An 18,094-nucleotide genomic window follows, 5' to 3' on the forward strand; every position below is an offset into this window, starting at 1 on the left:
TGTCGACATTTGCCTCTTGAAAGGAGCTAATCGATTCGTCAACGTTCAATCTTTGAAACCACACTTACAGAACTCATTTTAGCGAAACACTGTATTACGGATATTTGCCACTTTCCATGACACAGGGTTCGTCCCCTGCAAACCACAACGTAAACAAAGCACGTCATCGCAAAACAGTTACGACTTACCAGCCGCAAAGCTGATTGATCAGAGTCGACGAAGCACAATGACAAGGCTCGTCGGGCCTAGGGTTTGTTGCCATGGCAACACCAATAGTAACGAAATATGCGTGAAAACATGAACAAAACCGAATGACTGGATGCCCAGGAATGAACGACTCAAAGTCATGGCGAGTGCACATCGATTGTTTCACGGGATAAACGGACGAACTAAAGCCGGCAATGAGTCTTCACAACGCATACTCGTACGCCTCAACGCTCAATCGACACGCGTAAATGAGGAACTGCCTCAGAGTCGACTAAATACGAGTGTCTGTTTGATTGTATCAGTGGCTCAGTCTTGGCTGCCGATTAACTGAGTCGAAAAACAGCCACGCATCAGGCTTCAAAGCGGACAGTACAACACATTCCACGGTTCTTCACAGAGTCGCTCCGAGCTTCTCAAACGAGCATCTAGCCTCACAGATACAATAGCCACTTACAAAAGCAATTCATGAGCGTTTGCTGCACAAGATAGCGGTGGTTCAAAAATGACTATAAATGCGAGCTCGAGACGATATGATTCCGCTCAGAATGTCTTTACTGAAAACCTGTTGTTCAGCCGCCGCCACGTTGCAGCACAAGTGAGAACCTAGCTAGCCATGGCTTGATGATACACGAATCACCATTACTAGCATCAGTCCCACTGAAATCACTTCGTTGTGCGCGTTACTGACGCCGTCATCTCGATGACGCCGCGTCACCTGACGTTCTTCTGACGTGGGATGACATGACGTGACCTACCGGTCCACAGCCGAGGCTGGATCCAACTGCGGCACTCCGCTGAGGGCCTCCGCCACCTCCGGTTCTACTGGGGACAGGTCACAAGGCGGAGATTAGTGACGTTATAGGTATAAACACGATAGTAAACGAACCCATCAACAAAGGGCGTGATGCGCCCATTGGCAATAACAACCACGGTGCAATGCGGGAATAACGACACAGTACACACAGATCACCACACAAGGCACCAATGACGAATAGGGGCTGAATTTCGGAGCTGTAATTTGACACACAGTCTGATCAGTGACCAGAATGTCTCCATCATTACAACCTTCTGACTGGGTCTGCATCTCGTAACTCAAAATCCTGTCAGATCAGATGACCTTTACATTAACCACACGATCAGAACAGAGTCCTCATTAACCTGGTGACATGTCACTGACATCGTTACCTATCAATGACCTGGTGACCTTTCCCCTGACCTCGTGACCAATCACGTCCGGATGACCTGTTCGCTAAGGTATCACTCTGAAAGCTCTATACTGACTTCGTGATTTGTGTATTGACCTTATGACCTGTGTACCGACCTCGTGACCTGAGCAGGATGAGCAGCGTGGCGGCGTTCTCCTTCACTTGGAAGGGGAACTCGGTGTTGTTCATCACCGCGGTCATGGCGTCGGCCAGCTCAGAGCTGTGGGAATGAAGACGTGTCGTGTTACGGGCGCAGCGCAAGGCAATCAGTGGCGTATGTCGCAGGAGAGATTAATTCTATGAGACTAGCGCTACATAACTAGTTCCACAATTGCGACTCCCATTATGACTTAAGTTTCTTTGCGCTCGCTCGTAACATTCTGTACCACCAACTTTCTCCACCAATTTTTTTTTTTTTTTGTCCGCTCGTTCTTCCCTTTCTTATCAATCAGTGATAAGCTAAACCTCCCATTTGTGTTCCCTCACTTAATCGCTTGTTTTCCTTCCCTTCCAACACCCAATCTTCAGCCACCCGGCCGTCTATCCATTCTAAATGCTCTATCCCCAAACGTGCACCAGTTTTTTTTTCGTCACAGCGTTAACTGTTCTGCTCCCCTTCTCTCATATTCCATTTTCCTCTCCTCCATATTCTCTCTCCCTTCCTCCCACTTCCTTTCTTCCTCCCTCCCCCAACTCTTCACTCCTCTCTGTCCCTCCCATTCGTCCTCCTTTCCTCTTTTCCGTTTATTCCTCTCTTCTCCTCTCCTCCCTTCCTATTCCTCACCTGACTATCTCGGCCGCCTCAGTGAGCGGTGCCGTGTGACACAGAGCCATGATGGCCTCGTTGGTCATCACAGCGTTATCGGCCCGCAGTAGACGCACCAGACTGGAGTGACCGCCGGCCGACACCACCGCGCGAGACACATCAGAACTCCTGGGGGTAATGAGGGGAAGGGGGTAATGTGTCAGCACAACTGGGGGACGGGTCGTGTCTGTACTCTTGCGGTAAGGAGAGGCGGGTAGGATACCCACACACTTCGTAAAACGGGTTACGTTTCTACACATTTGCAGCTGACTGATTTGCAGCAACTGATTAATGGGTAACGTGGGTGCACACTGCACAGCCGAAGTAGCAAGCAAAGTAGTTGTTCAATTCAAGTGCTATAGAGAACACGTCTTTTTATCTGGGAGACCAGCCTGAGAACCTTCGCTCTTCAGGTGTGCTTACTCATGGTATTTACACGAGCTGCGTTACATTTTATCATACCGAGATGATATATTTTCTTCCTAATGAGAACCTTCGCTCTTCAGGTGTGCTTTGATGGTATTTACACGAGCTGCGTTACATTTTATCATACCGAGATGTTATATTTTCTTCCTAATTGCATGTTACACCAGTTTGCATCCAGCTGCGACTTACTGCGCCGTACGGACGAGCCTGGCCAGCAGTCGGCACGCCTCGTGCTGGACCCCGTATGGTCCGTCACCGCGTGCAGCCGCCACCACTTGTTCCAGCAGACCCGGGTGGTTCGCCAGACGGCCACAGGCGGCGCCACTGTCGGCCACGAGTAGACGCAGGGTGCCGTAGTACTGTGGAGGGAGGATGCATCTCGTCAGCACAAATTCGGTGGCCCAACTCAAGCGTCAGTACTCAGTAGCCTAGCCATTTGTGACGGAAGATCGCAGAACGATTGGCATGAATAGAGCGAGCGGGGCCAGATGTTCCTGCTCTTCCAGGTTACATCTGCATTTGAAACGATACAGTCATGCCATGGATCATGGATGTGAGTGTGACATTTATCGTGATTGGGTTGAGGCTTATGGGACTATGCCTGGCTTCTCAGCTGTTATACCTCACCATGTGCTGCCGCCTAGCGGTTGGATACTTTACTATAAGACGGCTGTTCACGGACCCTGTGTGCGGTCGGACCGCACACAGCCTCCAAGCTCCGCCCACTGCGTCCCTACGTCAGCCTTGCGTCACCGCACACAGCGACCGCTGTGGCCGGTCGGGACTGGCCACAGCGGACCGTCCACCGCACGCAGCCGTGACGTCAGAGCCGCCTACCCATCCCCTACCCCCACGCCTGCTGGACGTACCGCACACACCGCACGCAGCAGTGTGCGGTGCCCGTGAACACCCCTCAGGTGTCGCTAGTGCACGGCACAGCCACGTCGAGACAATTTCGTCGATGATAAATCAAAATCAAACATTTGAAATGTGGAGATTATTACATGAAAATAAATGTTTGAGCATAAACCAGCATAAAATGTAAGTTTTCTCCAGAAAAGAAAATGTTATATTCCAGTACTTCAATATACTTGTCCACCACTATGTTCTCTATTTCAAACACAAGTACCAAAGGCATTCGTGGCGCACAAAGACGAATTGCGAAAACACGAGCGAGGGCCGGCGCAATTTCATTTCAAATTGCTTTTCAGTCAAAAGTTGAAGTTGTTAGCACTTGGAAAATTAATAACAGCAATTTTAGATAGTGTATCAGTCACTGGTGGCCTCAGCGAAATGGGTGCAACAGCTCAGACAGCGATTGAGTCATTCAAAGCTAACATCTACAATTCACGGTGCGCTCAAGCTTTACTTTGTGGGATAGCATGCCACTTAGCAGCATATTTTGTAGCGATTTTGCCTCTGGCTGCTATCAACACAAGCTTCTACAGCGTGGCAAGTCACTGGTGGGCGCTTCTGCATCCAACATCATGGCTGTATTTGCTAGTTATTGTCGGTCTGACATGTGCAATGGGCTTCATTCACGCAGCCTGGTATTCAGTAAAGCCAATTACTTTCTCAAGCTGGCTGAACTGTATGGCCCACCTCACAAGCAAACACATTCTGGGAACCATAGCAAGTCACATGGTCATCTCAGCATTTTTGATGAGAAGCTATCTGGGACTGTTCGGTTCAACGGAAATAGCAAACCTGTTCGTGCCATGCCAAGATGATAAGAACCATAAGTGCATCAATGAAAAGCACCTGTTCCTGGTGTGCCAAGCTGCATTCAGTAGCATATTTGCCAGTGTCAGCTACTTCTGTGACAACAGGAACCTAGTCACTTTCCCAGTAGCCCAGCAGCCACTATCTGAGAGACTGACCAATGTCCTGAAGGGCAACCTGTGGATGGCAACGATGGAGAACCTGCAGACAATGAAGTGGTTCTACCTGTTCTACTTCCTGCATGGCAACTGGCTGTGTGGCTTCTTCACCAACAACATCGATGTAGCAAGAGAGGGTGTTGCAGTTGACTCTGTGTTCGGCCTCCTCAGTGTCACCCTCTTCCTCAATGCCTTTACTCTCGGCACGCTCTCCAGGTTTGTGTTCCAGATGGGCCTCTCCATCTTTGAGACCTTCCAGACTGAGGCTCTGACCCTGGAGGTGAAATCCACCCAGGAAGCTGCCTCACCAATGGCCATGACTGCTGCCATGGAGGCCACTAGCTGCCCCCTTCTCCAACACCTCGCCTTCCTGGACTTCAGTGAGCTGGCGCGGCGCGGGGCGGACCGACGCGCGCCTGCCTTCTCACTCAGCCAGCCGGGTGGCCACCCGCACACCTTCAACCAACTAGCGACCTCCTCCCTGGGGCAGATCACCAGCCTCACCCAGCGTCTGGAAACTGCCCTAGCTCCACCATCCGACAACAACAACTCACCACCAGTCGCCGCCAACAAACCCGACTTCACCGGGCTGCGTGACCTCACCGGGGGCGCTCCTCCGCGTCCGGCAGCCGCACCGAAACGCTCAGAGGTTGCCGTGCTACTGGACCGTCTCCGCGGCTGGCTCGAGCGTCGTCCCCTCCTCGGCGCTCTTCTGACCGAGTGGCCCGACTCACGACCCGCAGCAGCTCTGGCCGACGGCCGTCCCGCTCTCTGGGCCGTCAGTGGTCTCAGCGCGCTCGGAGTCGCCTCACTGACTGAAGACCGCTACGGCGTGGCGCAGAGACACCTGGGTCCGCTCCTGCGCGCGCTCCTCGAGCTAGCAGCCGTGCTGGAGCGGGTCCGTCGCCTCGCCGGCTGTGCGGGCCGCGGAGGAGGCGGTGCTCCCGTACCTCGTCTGGCGTCTGGTCTCCGAGCTGCTACCGCTACGGCGCTGTTCAGGCTCACGGCCACCTTCGGGCCTCACCTGCGCAGCCTGGGACTCAGTGATAAAGAGCTGGCCCGTCTGGAGCCCTACAGGCTCTACACAGAGGGATAGTGGTGATAGAGCGCGAGTTGATGTGCAGATGATGAGATGAGAAGTGCGAGTTACGACTCGAGACACGCTGCCATGAGTGCGCGACTGCAGGTGATTGATACAGTGGATCGGACTCAGGCACGACCCGCTGGAGAGTTTGACAACAGTGCTGAGAGTGGACCGATCTCGGTACTTTCGTGGATTACCAGTGAAACCATCGGTTGGACTGTGAGCGCAGTGTGATAGCGGAAGAAGGCAACGGACGTGCTTGGGTTTGGAGAGATCTCCGCGCTCGCTTGACCTGGTTGGTCCACATACTCTGGATTCTGAAATGTATCTGAGCTTGTCAAAGTGCGATTGGTGTGGCCAGGACATGACGTTATGTTGCGGTGTTCGACTTTGTAAGATTGGATGGGTAAAAGTCCAACTGCTGTTGTGATGCATGTATGTGGGAGAACGTGAATACGTTTTGTGGTAGGTGTATAACTGGTTAGTCACACCTTTTTGTAAAGTTTCTTCAAGTGTCTTGCTAATATCCACTTGTGTTTTCCAATAAAGCTGATCTTTCTGTTAAGCATAATGGTCTTTGTCAAAAAGCTCTGAGTCGGAATGTGTCGTAAAATTGCATGTCTTCACGGGACGTGTACGGGCACTGGCGGTCGCAGCCGCTAGCAAAAGGGGGGGCCAAAGTCACACTCGCGGGACATAACATTTATCCGTCACCGGAGGGGGGGGGGGGCTGATCGGCTATTTTTTTACGTCCACGAGGCGCCGCGCAGTTGGCATTACTTATGCTTCGTCCATCTCATTCTTACGTGAAATATTTAAGCTCAATTTAAGGCAAAATCACCAGTTCCATTTCCCGTCCCACGGTGCTTCCACCGGTCGGGCCACTGCACCATGACGCGGATCGGTGTAGCATAGGTATTCCAGTATACCTATTAGGTATACTGGAAGGTCAGGCACGCGGATTCATGACCTTACCACTATAAAACAATTCCGAAAAGTACAGATACCTCTTGCTTTGAACAAGCATGTGAAACCCAGAGAGCATTTTCAGACTATGACATTTACCCATATAGGTACCTAGTTGTGTGGCGGCGGGAGAGCGTAGGTACACCGACCTCTGGAGACCCCCACAGGTTCCGAGCTTTCAAAATTGGCATCTGAGGGCCGCGCGTGACTCCGCGGGGCTTCGCAACGGCTCTATTGGGGCTCACTCAACCTGCCTAGTCCTACTGCTAAAAAGACTGGCCCTGAGCCCTAAGGACTTCATCAGTCTCTGCCAGCCCCAGGACCCACACCGGCTCATGGGGTCCCGACGTCGAAATATGAGGGAATCTGCGCGGGACCATCAGGACGTAAAGTAATCTCGATCAGGACCAACGTAAGGCTGTGCCGGAGACTGCGTGAGCCCTCTGATCTTCAGAAACCCTCCCATGTATGTTTTCACGTAGAGGCCAGTTTTAGGCCCTAAGAGACCAGTACAGGGCCTGCAAACTACAAAGGCCAGTAGTTTGAGACCATCAGAGACCGAGTTGGGCTCTCAGAGGCTAATGTGGGTCCTTACTCATTACAGGCCAACATGGGCCCTCAGAGGTCAGCGTGGGGCCCTAAAAGACCGGCATGAGCCGTCGTTGGACCCCAGAGGCCAGCAGAGGGCCCTCAAAGGCCAAGATGGGCCCTCCTCAGAGGCCAATGCAGGCCCTTAGAGGCCGGCATCGGGTCTTCAGCAGCCAGTGCGGGGCCCTCATTGGCACCTAAAGGTTCGTCTTGGAACACCAGAGACAGAAATAAGGCCACCAGAGACCGGTGTGAGACCCTCAGACGCCGGTTGGGGCCCCTGAGGACGGTTAGGGCCCCTCATAGACCAGATGTGGGGCCTCAGAGGTTGATGTAGGCTCTTAGCGGTCAACGTGGGCGCTTGAACGCCACTGAAGTTCCCTCAGAGGTCAGTGTAAGACGCTCAAAGACCGGTGTGGGAGCTATATTAATAGCTGGGCGTGGGTTTTTTGAGCCTCGTGACGATCGAATAATTGCCAGGGCCCCATACACCTATATGGGGGCCCATTGGCTGTTAGCCCCCCCCCCCCCCCGCGACCGCCACTGTGTACACATTACACACATGCCTCTGAGATTACATACTAGCTCACGCAAACTCTATGCAGGCCCCGGAGGTCCCACGCCAATCCCACGAAACCAAGCCGGCATACGGCGTCACCACCGGGCTTCTGAGGTGCACAGCACCAACCCATGAGGTCTTACTTTAGTGTCTTAGAGCCAATCTCCTTTAGCAGGGCCCACCCGCCACTGCCGAAGAGGGTCTCATGCCAGCCATTGCTGGGCCTACGAGAGCCTCAAGTAAATCCACGCTGATATTCCGTGTAAGATCCGGCCATACTCGTGAACCGGTGCCAGCGACGCTGACCGCCAAATTGACAGAATGCGAAACTGAGCCCACTCATGAGTGAAATTTACGTTCTTTGATGGTGCAAGAAAGAAAATGAAACATACGAAAAGATTTTCTAGGACTTTTGTTCGATCTGAAAGGTGGGGCCAAAAGATAGTATGGCCCCACCTTTCAGCACCAAAGGGGGGGCCATGGCCCCCGTGGCCCCCCCCCCCCCTGGGACCGCCTATGTGTACGGGAGACTAAGTCATGCTCGTAATCATTTGAAAAAGACCTTGCCGTAACGACCGTACGTATGCACATGACTCATAAAAGCTAACGGTTTTACACACGAAACACGCATTGATAATGTTAAACCTAAAACGGTCCTCAGTCTTCAATTTAATTGCGAAGATGACTTAAAAACAAAACCGCATGATACTTTTCCTGTCATTATTTAATGAATAAATACAATCATGTTTTTACAATTTCTATGATTGTTCGACGTGAAATGCATGACATGATAAAACGGCAAATTACCGTGCTTGAAGTGCAGCTATAGATACGCTCAAGCAAGCTGTTTTCCAGACGATTTCCGTAGCCCAACAAAACGACTCACTGAGATTGCATACCTACAGCGGATTGAGCTGTCCCATTCGACATATTGCTAACCTTGAACAGTGCCGGCTGTTCGACAACGGAGAGGCTCAGCAGGTGGTCCAGCGTGCCGGCCTCCAGTAGCGCCACTTTGTTGGCTGACGGGAGGCAGAGGTTCCGCAGCAGACTCAGCGCAGCCATCTGGAGCCGGGCACTGTCCGACTTCAGCGGGGGCACCAGGTCTAGGTGCACCCCGGAGCGCACCATCCCCGTGGCGTGGTCATCTGAAACAGATAATCATTTGTCAGTTAATCCTCTGAGGGGCATCCCCACATCACCCATTCACTGTTCACATTTCTTATCAAACAATTGTAAAAGACATGCACATTTTTCAACATCGCTTTCTCCTGAATGGAGGGGCTCGACGCGCAAAGATCCCGGAGTAACGACATCAAAATTCAACGGAGCTGAAAACATCGGCGAATATTGCGCAAACTTGACGCTAAGTAAACAAAAATAAATCTGTTTTATTAAATATCGATTAAAGGAGATACTTTTTCACTTTGTGGAACAAACTATCGTATGCTTTGCTATTCGCTAGCGTAACAGATAGGCTTCTTTCAGCTGATTGTTTTCGATGCATAACTTGCCATCCCCTCTTGCTGTCCTTCGCCTTGCAATATGCAACAGCCAAAAGGTACGGCAACGCACCATTATCAGCAACAGCAAGAGTTACAAAAGCAGAGCCCATCCCGGTCGCGGCCCGGGTCACTGCAGCTGAAGACACCGCAGGACTTCGAGCTGCGCCGGCCGGCCGATGCCACCCTCAGTCAGACCAGCATGCCGCGTACCTCATCCTTCGCTAGCCTCTCACAGTCACAGAGCTCTTCAACCGCACAACTAATCGACCAATCGGACCAATTCTTCATCGTTCCCGGTATGGATGGCGCGCTCAGTCGAGAGGAGTTCAGCAAGCTCACGCCGGCCGGTTCACCAGAGAAGGGCCGCCACTCCGAGGCCAGCTTCGCAGAGATGGCTGCCGCGCGACAGTCACTCTGCGATCTCGCAGAAGTCGCACGACGTAAGGAACAGGAGTGGAGAACACTGCAGGAGCTACGTATCCGCGGCCTGGAGGATGCCGTCCAGGGTCGTGAGCAGTCCCTCCAGCAGGAGCGGCGGCGTTTTCAGCGCACTGTCGAAGAGCTGAATGAACAGCGGCGACAGCTAGAGCAGCAGCTGGGTGACAGCGGCGCCAGAGCGCAGGAAGTCCAGCAGCTACAGCGTCGTCTGGAGCAGGCGGAGCAGGCGTCACGCCGGCTGACGAAAGAACGGGACGAACTCAGCACAAAGCTAAGTGATGTCATCTCCAAACAGCAGGCAGTAGAAGCAGCGTCACAAGAGCTACGTGAAGAGAATGAAACCCAGGCTCACCAGTTGCGTCAGATGGAAAAAGAGCTCGCAGCGGCGCGGCGCAACGGCGACTGGCTCACGAGGCGTCTCGAGAATGCTGAGCAGGAGCGAGAGAAGTCTGCCGATGCCGAGCTACAGATGAAAGTAGCCATTGGAAAGATGGAGGGATATCTGAAAGAAGAGGAAAGCACGCTAGATACGGTGCGTGCTGAGCTAAATAACGCCCGTGAGGCGCGAGAGACGGTGGAGATTGAGCTACGCGCGGAAAAGGCGCGCTTGAAGGAGCACCAGGAGCGCGCCAAAAAGATGGAGACTGAGTGGGAGGCGTCCCGCGTCGAGTTGGAATCCAAACTGGCAGACAAGTCCAAAAAGATCGGTTTCCTGGTGCAGGGTATTCGCACGCTTGAGTCTGACTGGAAGGAGCGGTATGCGGAGCTGCAGCGAAACTCAGCCGCCGCTCTGGATGAGGTAGAACGCAGCCACGGAGCGGAACAGGAGCGACTCCTGGGCCTTGTCAGGAGCGGAGAGGAGCGCGCGAGACAGGCGGCCGGTCAGGCGGCAGCCGCGCAGGCAGAGTGCCAGCGGTTAGAGGCTGAGCTGACGCAGGCTGCGGCATCCGCCGCCTCGACCGGCCGCGAGCGAGCCGAGGAGCGACGTGAGGCTGCGCAGCTTCTAGCAGCTCGCGAGCTGAGCCTGGCGGAGCTGCGGGGTCGTCTGGAACGTCAGCAGCTGAGACTGGACGAGCTGAGCTCGCGCTCCGCAGAGGGACGACTAGAGGAGACACGCCGTCTGCTAGCTCAGTGGCAGGCGGCGGCCGGTAGGCTCAGAGAATACGCCGAGAGGGTAACGGGAGAACGAGATCGACTACAGCGAGCGCTACAAGCGAACTCCGGCGGCGATAACGTTCAACAGCTGGAAAGGGATAACAACCGGCTGCGTACTCTGGTGAGTCGTCTTCGCGACGAGCTGGATCGACAACAGCAACGGCCGTCGGGGGCCGTGTCACCCCACTGTTCTAGCTGTAGTTCTGTGGACGACGCACGCGCTCTTCAACTGCGTCAGCTGCTCATCACAAACGCCAAACTGAATGAGACGATCGCAGCGCAGTGTGAGACAGTGCGCGCGGCACAGTCAGAGCTAGAGCGACACCGTGCTGCCGCGAGAAGTACAGAGTTCCTGCGGCAAGAAACTGCCTATTTGAGAAGTCTGTTAGACGGAGGGGATACCACAGGTCATACTGCCCCCGCTGCTGCGCTCCCCAGCCCAAAGGAGAGTGAGGATACCTCTCCGGCCACCGTGCGAGAGCTGAGATATAAACTACAGCTAGCGGCGCGGTATATCGCTCACCTAGGCCGAGAGAGAACAGCTGCGCTCCAGCGGTTACAAGAGCTGGAACGTCGACTCGCGGCGGTGCAGAGAGCGCCCTCTCTACCGGCAGATCTAGACTGTCTGACAACAACGCGGGTTGGATGTCTTACCAACCACGATACAGCCAGCAGCTTCGCCGAACTTCTACACCAGCTGAACAGCATGCAGGTGGAAACGGAGTCGAGTAGACCAGGCGGGGATGCCACTGTCGTCGCTGACTGCGGTAGTCTGTGCGCCACTAGCACTCAAACAGCCTGCCGACATGTTCTCAACTCCGACTGCCGAAGACGTTGTTCTCTAACCGAAGAACCCGAGCGTCGGGTACCTCGTCTGGTCGGACTGGGCGATTGTCGGACGCCGCATCGGACCGATGAGACGGCTGGATCGTCTGATGATCGCTCCTCGAGCGTCACAGCGGGTACGGGGGACGGTCCGTCGACTGGTGAACTGGAGCCGCGACAGGCAGCCGATGTGGGAGGTAGGCATAAGCGCAGTCGGTCAGTGCCGCAGAAACGACGTGGTGTGGGCAGGAAGAAGTAGCTGATGGGGATGGGAGAGATAATGGACTCAAGCGCTCCGGCCGATGATTTGAGTGGCAGGTGCGTGACAGAAGTGCGCAGGCTCATGGAAAAAATGACTCGAGCTTTCTTTCCCTCAATCGTGGCTTCCTGACTCCATGTGTGGATGGAAATGAGAGGCCCGAGAGGAGAGTTTATCGATGTGTGGTGTATCGTGGATAGAATACTAAAACTTGATTTTATGCAACACACAATGGTAATATACGTAATTGTCAGTGAAAGGATGAGCATAATCATATTGAGTGTTTATTCAACATATCAAACGTAAGCACTCGATGTTTTACGTCATTTAATATGACGTCCTGTGAAAATGATTCATCGACAGACTAACGCGTGATGTAAGTGTTGAAAATGGCACCATCATGTTATTTGAAAGTGATCAAGAAAATGTTCATGACCATGCTTAACAAAGATATATGTAGCGTGAGAACGATTGCGTTAAATGTATTTATACTTGGTGTTGAAGCTGTTCCTGAATGTTAGCACTTAGCCCTTTTATCACAGAATGTCAAAGCACGTTCATTTCGTTTAGATGTCGGCATAAATGAACATTGATTGTACTTCTTTGTTTCCTTTTTCCGGGTATATCTACAGTGAGTGGCGAATGGCGATCAAGAAGTTCCCCGTAAAGACACAGTATAGGTACGTAGAGAGTGTTGCATAAAAATGAAAGGAAACCAAACCGACATTTGTCAGCAATTCTGCTCCAACAACACAGAAAAATAACTGTAGGTTCAGTTTCATTTATCACTAAATTCATTTATCACATTTATCTGCACATTATTATCACATTTATCTGCAATGTGTCACTCCCCATCTGTTCAGCGATTTTTAGCACTCATGCATCAAAAATGTAGGAAAAACGTTGGCAGGCCCCGTAGCACAGCTCGATGCATCCATACTCACCATTGGTAGCGAAGTTGCTCAGGGCGTCGCACGCGCAGGCCGTCAGTGTCTCCGCCGCACCACCCTCGGCCAGCCAGCGTCGAACCTCCTTATAGACCGCTCCTTCCCCTCGCCGATATACCGCCGCCATCGCCTGATCGCCACTCAGAAGCTCCACGAGGAGCGCTCGGGCCTCCGCCGGGCAGTTAGCAGCCGGGAGAAGACAGACTAGAGAATCCGCCACCCCGCCATGAGCGAGAGCTAAGCGAGCTTCGTCATGACGACACCAAGCAGCCGCAGTTTCTAAGGCTTCCTCTAGCACTGAAGGTTCCCGTTGAGGTAGGAGACAGACGGCTAGGAGTGCTGCCAGGCGTGAGCCGAGAAGTGCCTCGCGCCGTGGGGAGTCCACCACTACGGCTGCGGCCACCAGAGTGTGACGTACTAGGGACGATTGGGTGACGTCATCACAGCAGGCGACGATCAGACGGTTTAGTGACTCGGAGTCCACGGCCTGCGAGATGACGGCGAAAGAGTCAAGCGAGGGAAGGTTGGAATGCGAACACAGGTGGCCGAGGGATAATGCAAAAGTGTGTTACAACAAGACGCTTCTAATTGATTTTTCGACAGATACGAAGATAAATTGGTAATGCGAAGATGATTTATCGCCTTGGTTAGTGCGGGCTCAGCTTCATTAATCCGTTCTATTTAAAAATACTTTTCGATAATAAAAAAAATAATTATCAAGAGAGCGGCAGATTGGAATACTAACGAGATTACGGTAGCCGACAAACAGTTTCAGTTTCGGATACGAAATGACAACATTCACAGGATAAGGTAACATGACCTTCATTGATCGTTCGACCCAGTGACTCAGCTGTCCACAAAATCAGCCCACACAAGCGCAACCACTCCCCTCAATGTACACCAACTCACCCAATCCACGCCGGCCGGGTAATCGTTGATAAAGTTGAGCACCAGCCCACTGGCCACCTCGCGGGCACGCGCACCCTCCTTTCCAGCTGTCGTCGCCTTCAGAACTGCAGCCGTCAGTGCCACCGGTCCTGGCGGCTCGAGAAGCCCAGCACGGGCTGGCTCACCCTCGTAACACAGATTACCCAGCGCACGGCATGGCTGAACAAGATCGTCGACATCCTCTTTAGGTTCGGCAGCAGCCGCTAGCACCTCAACCAGTCTTCTGAGAAGCGATGAAACCGACAGACGTGAGCGGTTTTCCTCTCGTTTGGCCAGCTCGGCGGTCAGTCGACAGAGATGCTGCCCGGCGCCGGTGGTCGATACACTGACCGGCAGTGCGAGTAGTGCGTCAGCCAGTGCAGTGGTCAATGCTGGACCCTCAGACTCAGAGGCAGTCTCGGCGGCAGAGGCGGCGGTAGAGAGCACGGCGCTCACCTCCTCCGGAGGAGAGTCGGCCGTCAGGGCGGAGATACGAGCAGCGGTATCCATGGTGTAAGCCTAGCTGAGGACAGAGATGCAAAAAGATGTCAGGGGTGGCTGGGAGAGCTGGAGTAGCAGTTGTTGCATAGAGGGGGGGTGACAGAATGCCGCATGAGATACTGCCTACAAATGGCATGGAAAATGTGAAGGTGTTAGAGTTTTAGCCAACCATGTGAAATATCAGAGTGGGTAGGTACTGAAACTGAGGTACAAATGTTTTTCTCAATGACCAGTTTTGTTCTTTTCCCATGTTTCAAGAAGGTCCTGGATAAAAAAATAATGTAAAAAATTATTTCCAATGCAAATATTATAATACATTCAGGTGGTCACCTCATGTAGCCTTATCTTAACTAAACCAGCTCCACACTGCAGAGCAAGATAATCTTGACAGAATCTACTCAGTAGTCTGTGCAGAGGCATTCAGGAGATGCATGGTGAGGTGCAGATATGTCATGGAGTGGTGTGGACTGTGGGCCCCAACCTAGTTATAAATGCATACCTACTGTGGTGCAGTGCAGGTGCATTGTTTGTCCTGCCCTTATCTTACTGCTGTCTAGATTTTGGGAGGCCTGGGACCCTTTGGACCTATTCTCATCGAGCTCTTAGGATCTTAGTTATTACTTTAGGTTAAGTAGCAATTAAGAATATGGTGTATGGAATGCACAGTAGTGAAAGGGATGGGATCAGCAGTAGAATAATTGGTATTACTGAAGCTGAGGCCCACATGGTTTTTGAAGGGTAACTTTTGTGTTGCTTTACATGTTTTTCAATGTCCTGAATCTCAAAATGGTGCTCATTAGTGCAGCAGGCATCATGATAATCCATAAGAGCACTTGACCCAGCCTGGCCAGGCCTTCTGCAAGAGATTAGCATTAGGTGTTGAGTAGGTGGGTGAAGACAAGTTAAGTTTGGTTAGGTTATGCTAGGCTAGGTTAGGTTATGTTAGGCTAAGATGGGTTAGGTTGTGTTGGATGCAGTTAGATTAGCCCAAGTTAAGTCAAATTGGGTAAGGATGGTTAGGTGACCAGACCTCAATGCACTATCGTTACATTTACTGCATAAATGAACATCATTTTTGGATTCAAGACATTAAAAAAATAGGGAAGGAGCAAAATTTATCTTTCAAAAATTATGTGCACCTCAGCTCCCATTTTACCAAATAATATAGTTACAGTTATTCGCTTCCAGATTTACAGATAAAAAGTGCAAATATCCACATTACAGCCACTAGATTTTGTGGGTCTTATTTGACACAGCATGTGCGGAAAACCAGTTTGATTGGTGTGGGCATGTGCCAGCGTCAATTGACAATTGTCGCTGCAGCTAATATAATTTGCAGACTGTTGCCATGCTGGCCTGTAAAGCCTCTAGCCTAGAACCAGCCTAGCCTTCTACCATAAGTTTATGCTTATGTTAGGCATAAATTAGGTGCAGGGTTAGGCAATATTAGATTAAGGGCTAGGATGGGTTGGTTATGATCTGTACATGAGCTTCAGAAGATACCTTAGCTAATACCAAATAACAAGCATTGTTTTTAGCCTCATGGCATGAAAAACACAGACAATTTAAAAATGTTCCACAACTTTACTTTTGTTAGCAAATATTTCACAATTATTCAACAGGAACCTGCAAACCAGTCTAATATCTCGTCAAGGAGGCCTTCTAATATTGTTAAAAACACAGTATACTGAATATAATACAAACACAAACCAAAACAATAATCACTGGTGCTGGTAACAAACACAATAATCTCAACTAGGCGTGCTCGATCGGCAAGTTCATAGGCGCTTTTTGACTGCTAGCGTGAAACGATGAATCGTAAATTTCCTAGCAACTTGCTGCCAATAGCCTTGAGCTCAGTTAATAATTGGACAAACGGAAGATGAGTCATTTTATAAAACTTTTTTCGAACAGATTTTTTGTCTGATATGCGTCATATTCACAAGCAAACTGAGGTCTTCTAACAGCTGATTGCAAAGAATGGTCGTCAAATTAGCATTAAAAACATTTCTCTAGTCTAGTATATAAGATTTGCTTTTGCTTCGAAATTTCGAAATTATATCACGTCATGTTGGGTGCATCATAACATATCAAAGAAAACACACATTTTGTTCCAGGTTTTGGCTCTGCAAAGCCAAAACCTGAAATCAATGATAATTTCGGCATTTTTTGCCCCGCTCGCGCACGTAGGTACGGCTCTCGCGAGATTAGGCGGTAGGTTTTGCACTTTAGTATATTTCCGGACTTCCGGTTATATCTCAGAAACTGAAAACCCGCGAGACCTGTACCTATAGAGAGGGTCCGTTGGACCCCCTTACCGTTTCGCCCCTGATCTAGGGCTTCGCGGAAAAAACGTGCGTGTTGCCCGTGACGAGAGGTGGAAACCGATGATACCCAATTTTAACCCTCACCGGCACAGGGTTGATGTAACCCCCCCCCCCAAGGTTTTTCGCAAATAACTCGCGTAAAAAACGGCCGACCGCGACGAAACTTTCAGTACCCTCGCATTGATTAATTGTACACCTACCCCGAAAATTTCATGACCCTGACCCAAATGACCTTTGACCTGTGACCTCTTTTCCGACGGACCATGTTTGGCCGGAATCGCGATTCGGCGTATGTCGGCTCGCATTAGCCGCGCGTTTTCAAGCTTTTCGTGGTTGCAAACGTTCAAACATGTGATTTGATGTTGCTCCCATGCATAAGGGTGGGTGTCAAGGTCACCTGAAGATCAGGTCAGGTCATTGACCTTTGGTGACCTCGGTTCACTTTTTCGAGTTTTACACGTTACTAGGCTAGTTTTTGGAGCTGAATTCGAATTTATCAACCATTTGAACATCTAAGAAGTAGTTTTGGTGCCTTCATAACATGTTACGAAGCTGTTAGAGGCGGATGACAGGTACTACGAATACCCGTCACGACCCCTACCAGTTGACCTGACCTGACCTGACCCGACATGGTCTAAACGCTTAAAGACATCATCTGTGATCAAAACTAACACGATATTCGTGATCAGCACCCCGGAAAACCCCTTAAAAGCCACACTTAACGACTTTCTAACAGGTCCCGGTATTCCCGATTTTTGGATCATTGACCTGACCTGGAAGGTTAACCCGCGCACCGACGGGGGTCTGCGCCAACTTCGCACCGACGGGGGGGGCGGATGACCGCCCCCCCCTGAGATCTCGAGAACGAAGCAAGATAGCGACAAGCGGTAAACGGCATCGGATACGCACGGCCAAGATCTACAATTTTTACTAAGGTCATTTTCAAGTCAGGTCAAAGATGACGTCACAGGGGTCGAAAAAGTCAAAATGGCGGCGCTAGATATGGAGAGAGGTTTTCTCGAATAACTTTCGAATTAGTCAAGATAGGAACAAACTAATAGCATCATCGTGATCCTCTCGTCAATCCGCATCGAATGATATATATATATATATATATATATATATATATATATATATATATATATATATATATATATATATATATATATATATATATATATATATATATATATATATATATATATATATATATATATATATATATGTTGACCTCGGAAGGTCAAGGTCAAAGGTTGACCTCAGGTCACGTGATCTCGAGGTCATCATGTATATAATTCGATGCGTCTTGACGAGCTGAACACAATGAGACCATCCATGCGTCTGTATCTTGTTCCTGTACGGAGTTATTGGCCAAAAACCTTTGGTGACCTTTGATGGCGTCACATGACCTCACAGCTGCCCAACAGCAAAACAGACCTCAAGGTAGTGAAGGTTGATCGTATATGAAGTCATGTATGGTATATGGGGCC

At 50.8% G+C, this 18,094-nt stretch overlaps 3 protein-coding genes across 12 annotated transcripts; 2 read left to right on the forward strand and 1 right to left on the reverse strand.

The window, feature by feature from the left end:
• Window positions 1-76: 76 nt before the first annotated feature.
• Window positions 77-16,150, reverse strand: LOC122373978. Of its 10 annotated transcripts, none has more exons than XM_043352457.1 (8): window positions 15,988-16,150; window positions 13,759-14,299; window positions 12,847-13,336; window positions 8,660-8,868; window positions 2,833-3,002; window positions 2,197-2,346; window positions 1,529-1,632; window positions 77-1,026 (listed from the first exon to the last, which is right to left on the reverse strand). In XM_043352457.1, exons 2-8 carry the CDS (start codon window positions 14,284-14,286, stop codon window positions 959-961), a joined length of 1,719 nt encoding a protein of 572 aa, XP_043208392.1. In that variant the 5' UTR covers window positions 14,287-14,299; window positions 15,988-16,150; the 3' UTR covers window positions 77-958. The 10 variants fall into 10 exon arrangements, with proteins under 10 accessions (XP_043208392.1, XP_043208386.1, XP_043208394.1 ...); XM_043352451.1 differs by having other exon boundaries at window positions 77-1,029; window positions 15,988-16,073; XM_043352459.1 differs by lacking the exon at window positions 15,988-16,150 and adding an exon at window positions 15,866-15,983.
• Window positions 3,749-6,175, forward strand: LOC122373981 (nucleoporin NDC1-like). Its single transcript, XM_043352464.1, has one exon. The coding sequence runs from the start codon at window positions 3,937-3,939 to the stop codon at window positions 5,617-5,619; it is 1,683 nt and encodes a 560-aa protein (XP_043208399.1). The 5' UTR covers window positions 3,749-3,936; the 3' UTR covers window positions 5,620-6,175.
• Window positions 9,047-12,498, forward strand: LOC122373977 (trichohyalin-like). Its single transcript, XM_043352450.1, has one exon. It carries the CDS (start codon window positions 9,266-9,268, stop codon window positions 11,900-11,902), a length of 2,637 nt encoding a protein of 878 aa, XP_043208385.1. The 5' UTR covers window positions 9,047-9,265; the 3' UTR covers window positions 11,903-12,498.
• Window positions 16,151-18,094: the final 1,944 nt, after the last annotated feature.

This window comes from Amphibalanus amphitrite, unplaced genomic scaffold (assembly GCF_019059575.1).
Source record: "Amphibalanus amphitrite isolate SeventyFive unplaced genomic scaffold, NRLGWU_Aamphi_draft 001582F_arrow, whole genome shotgun sequence".
NCBI lineage: Eukaryota > Metazoa > Arthropoda > Thecostraca > Balanomorpha > Balanidae > Amphibalanus > Amphibalanus amphitrite.

Bases quoted from the DNA above. Each gene is read 5' to 3' on its own strand.
- LOC122373981 (XM_043352464.1), top strand. From the start codon at position 3,937: ATGGGTGCAACAGCTCAGACAGCGATTGAGTCATTCAAAGCTAACATC.
- LOC122373977 (XM_043352450.1), top strand. From the start codon at position 9,266: ATGCAACAGCCAAAAGGTACGGCAACGCACCATTATCAGCAACAGCAA.
- LOC122373978 (XM_043352451.1), bottom strand. From the start codon at position 14,286: ATGGATACCGCTGCTCGTATCTCCGCCCTGACGGCCGACTCTCCTCCG. The intron at 8,869-12,846 runs GTGAGTATGGAT...TATCTGTTTCAG, and splicing joins GAGCAACTTCGCTACCAATG to ATGACCACGCCACGGGGATG. The intron at 1,030-1,528 runs GTCGGTACACAG...ACCTGTCCCCAG, and splicing joins CATCCTGCTCAGGTCACGAG to TAGAACCGGAGGTGGCGGAG.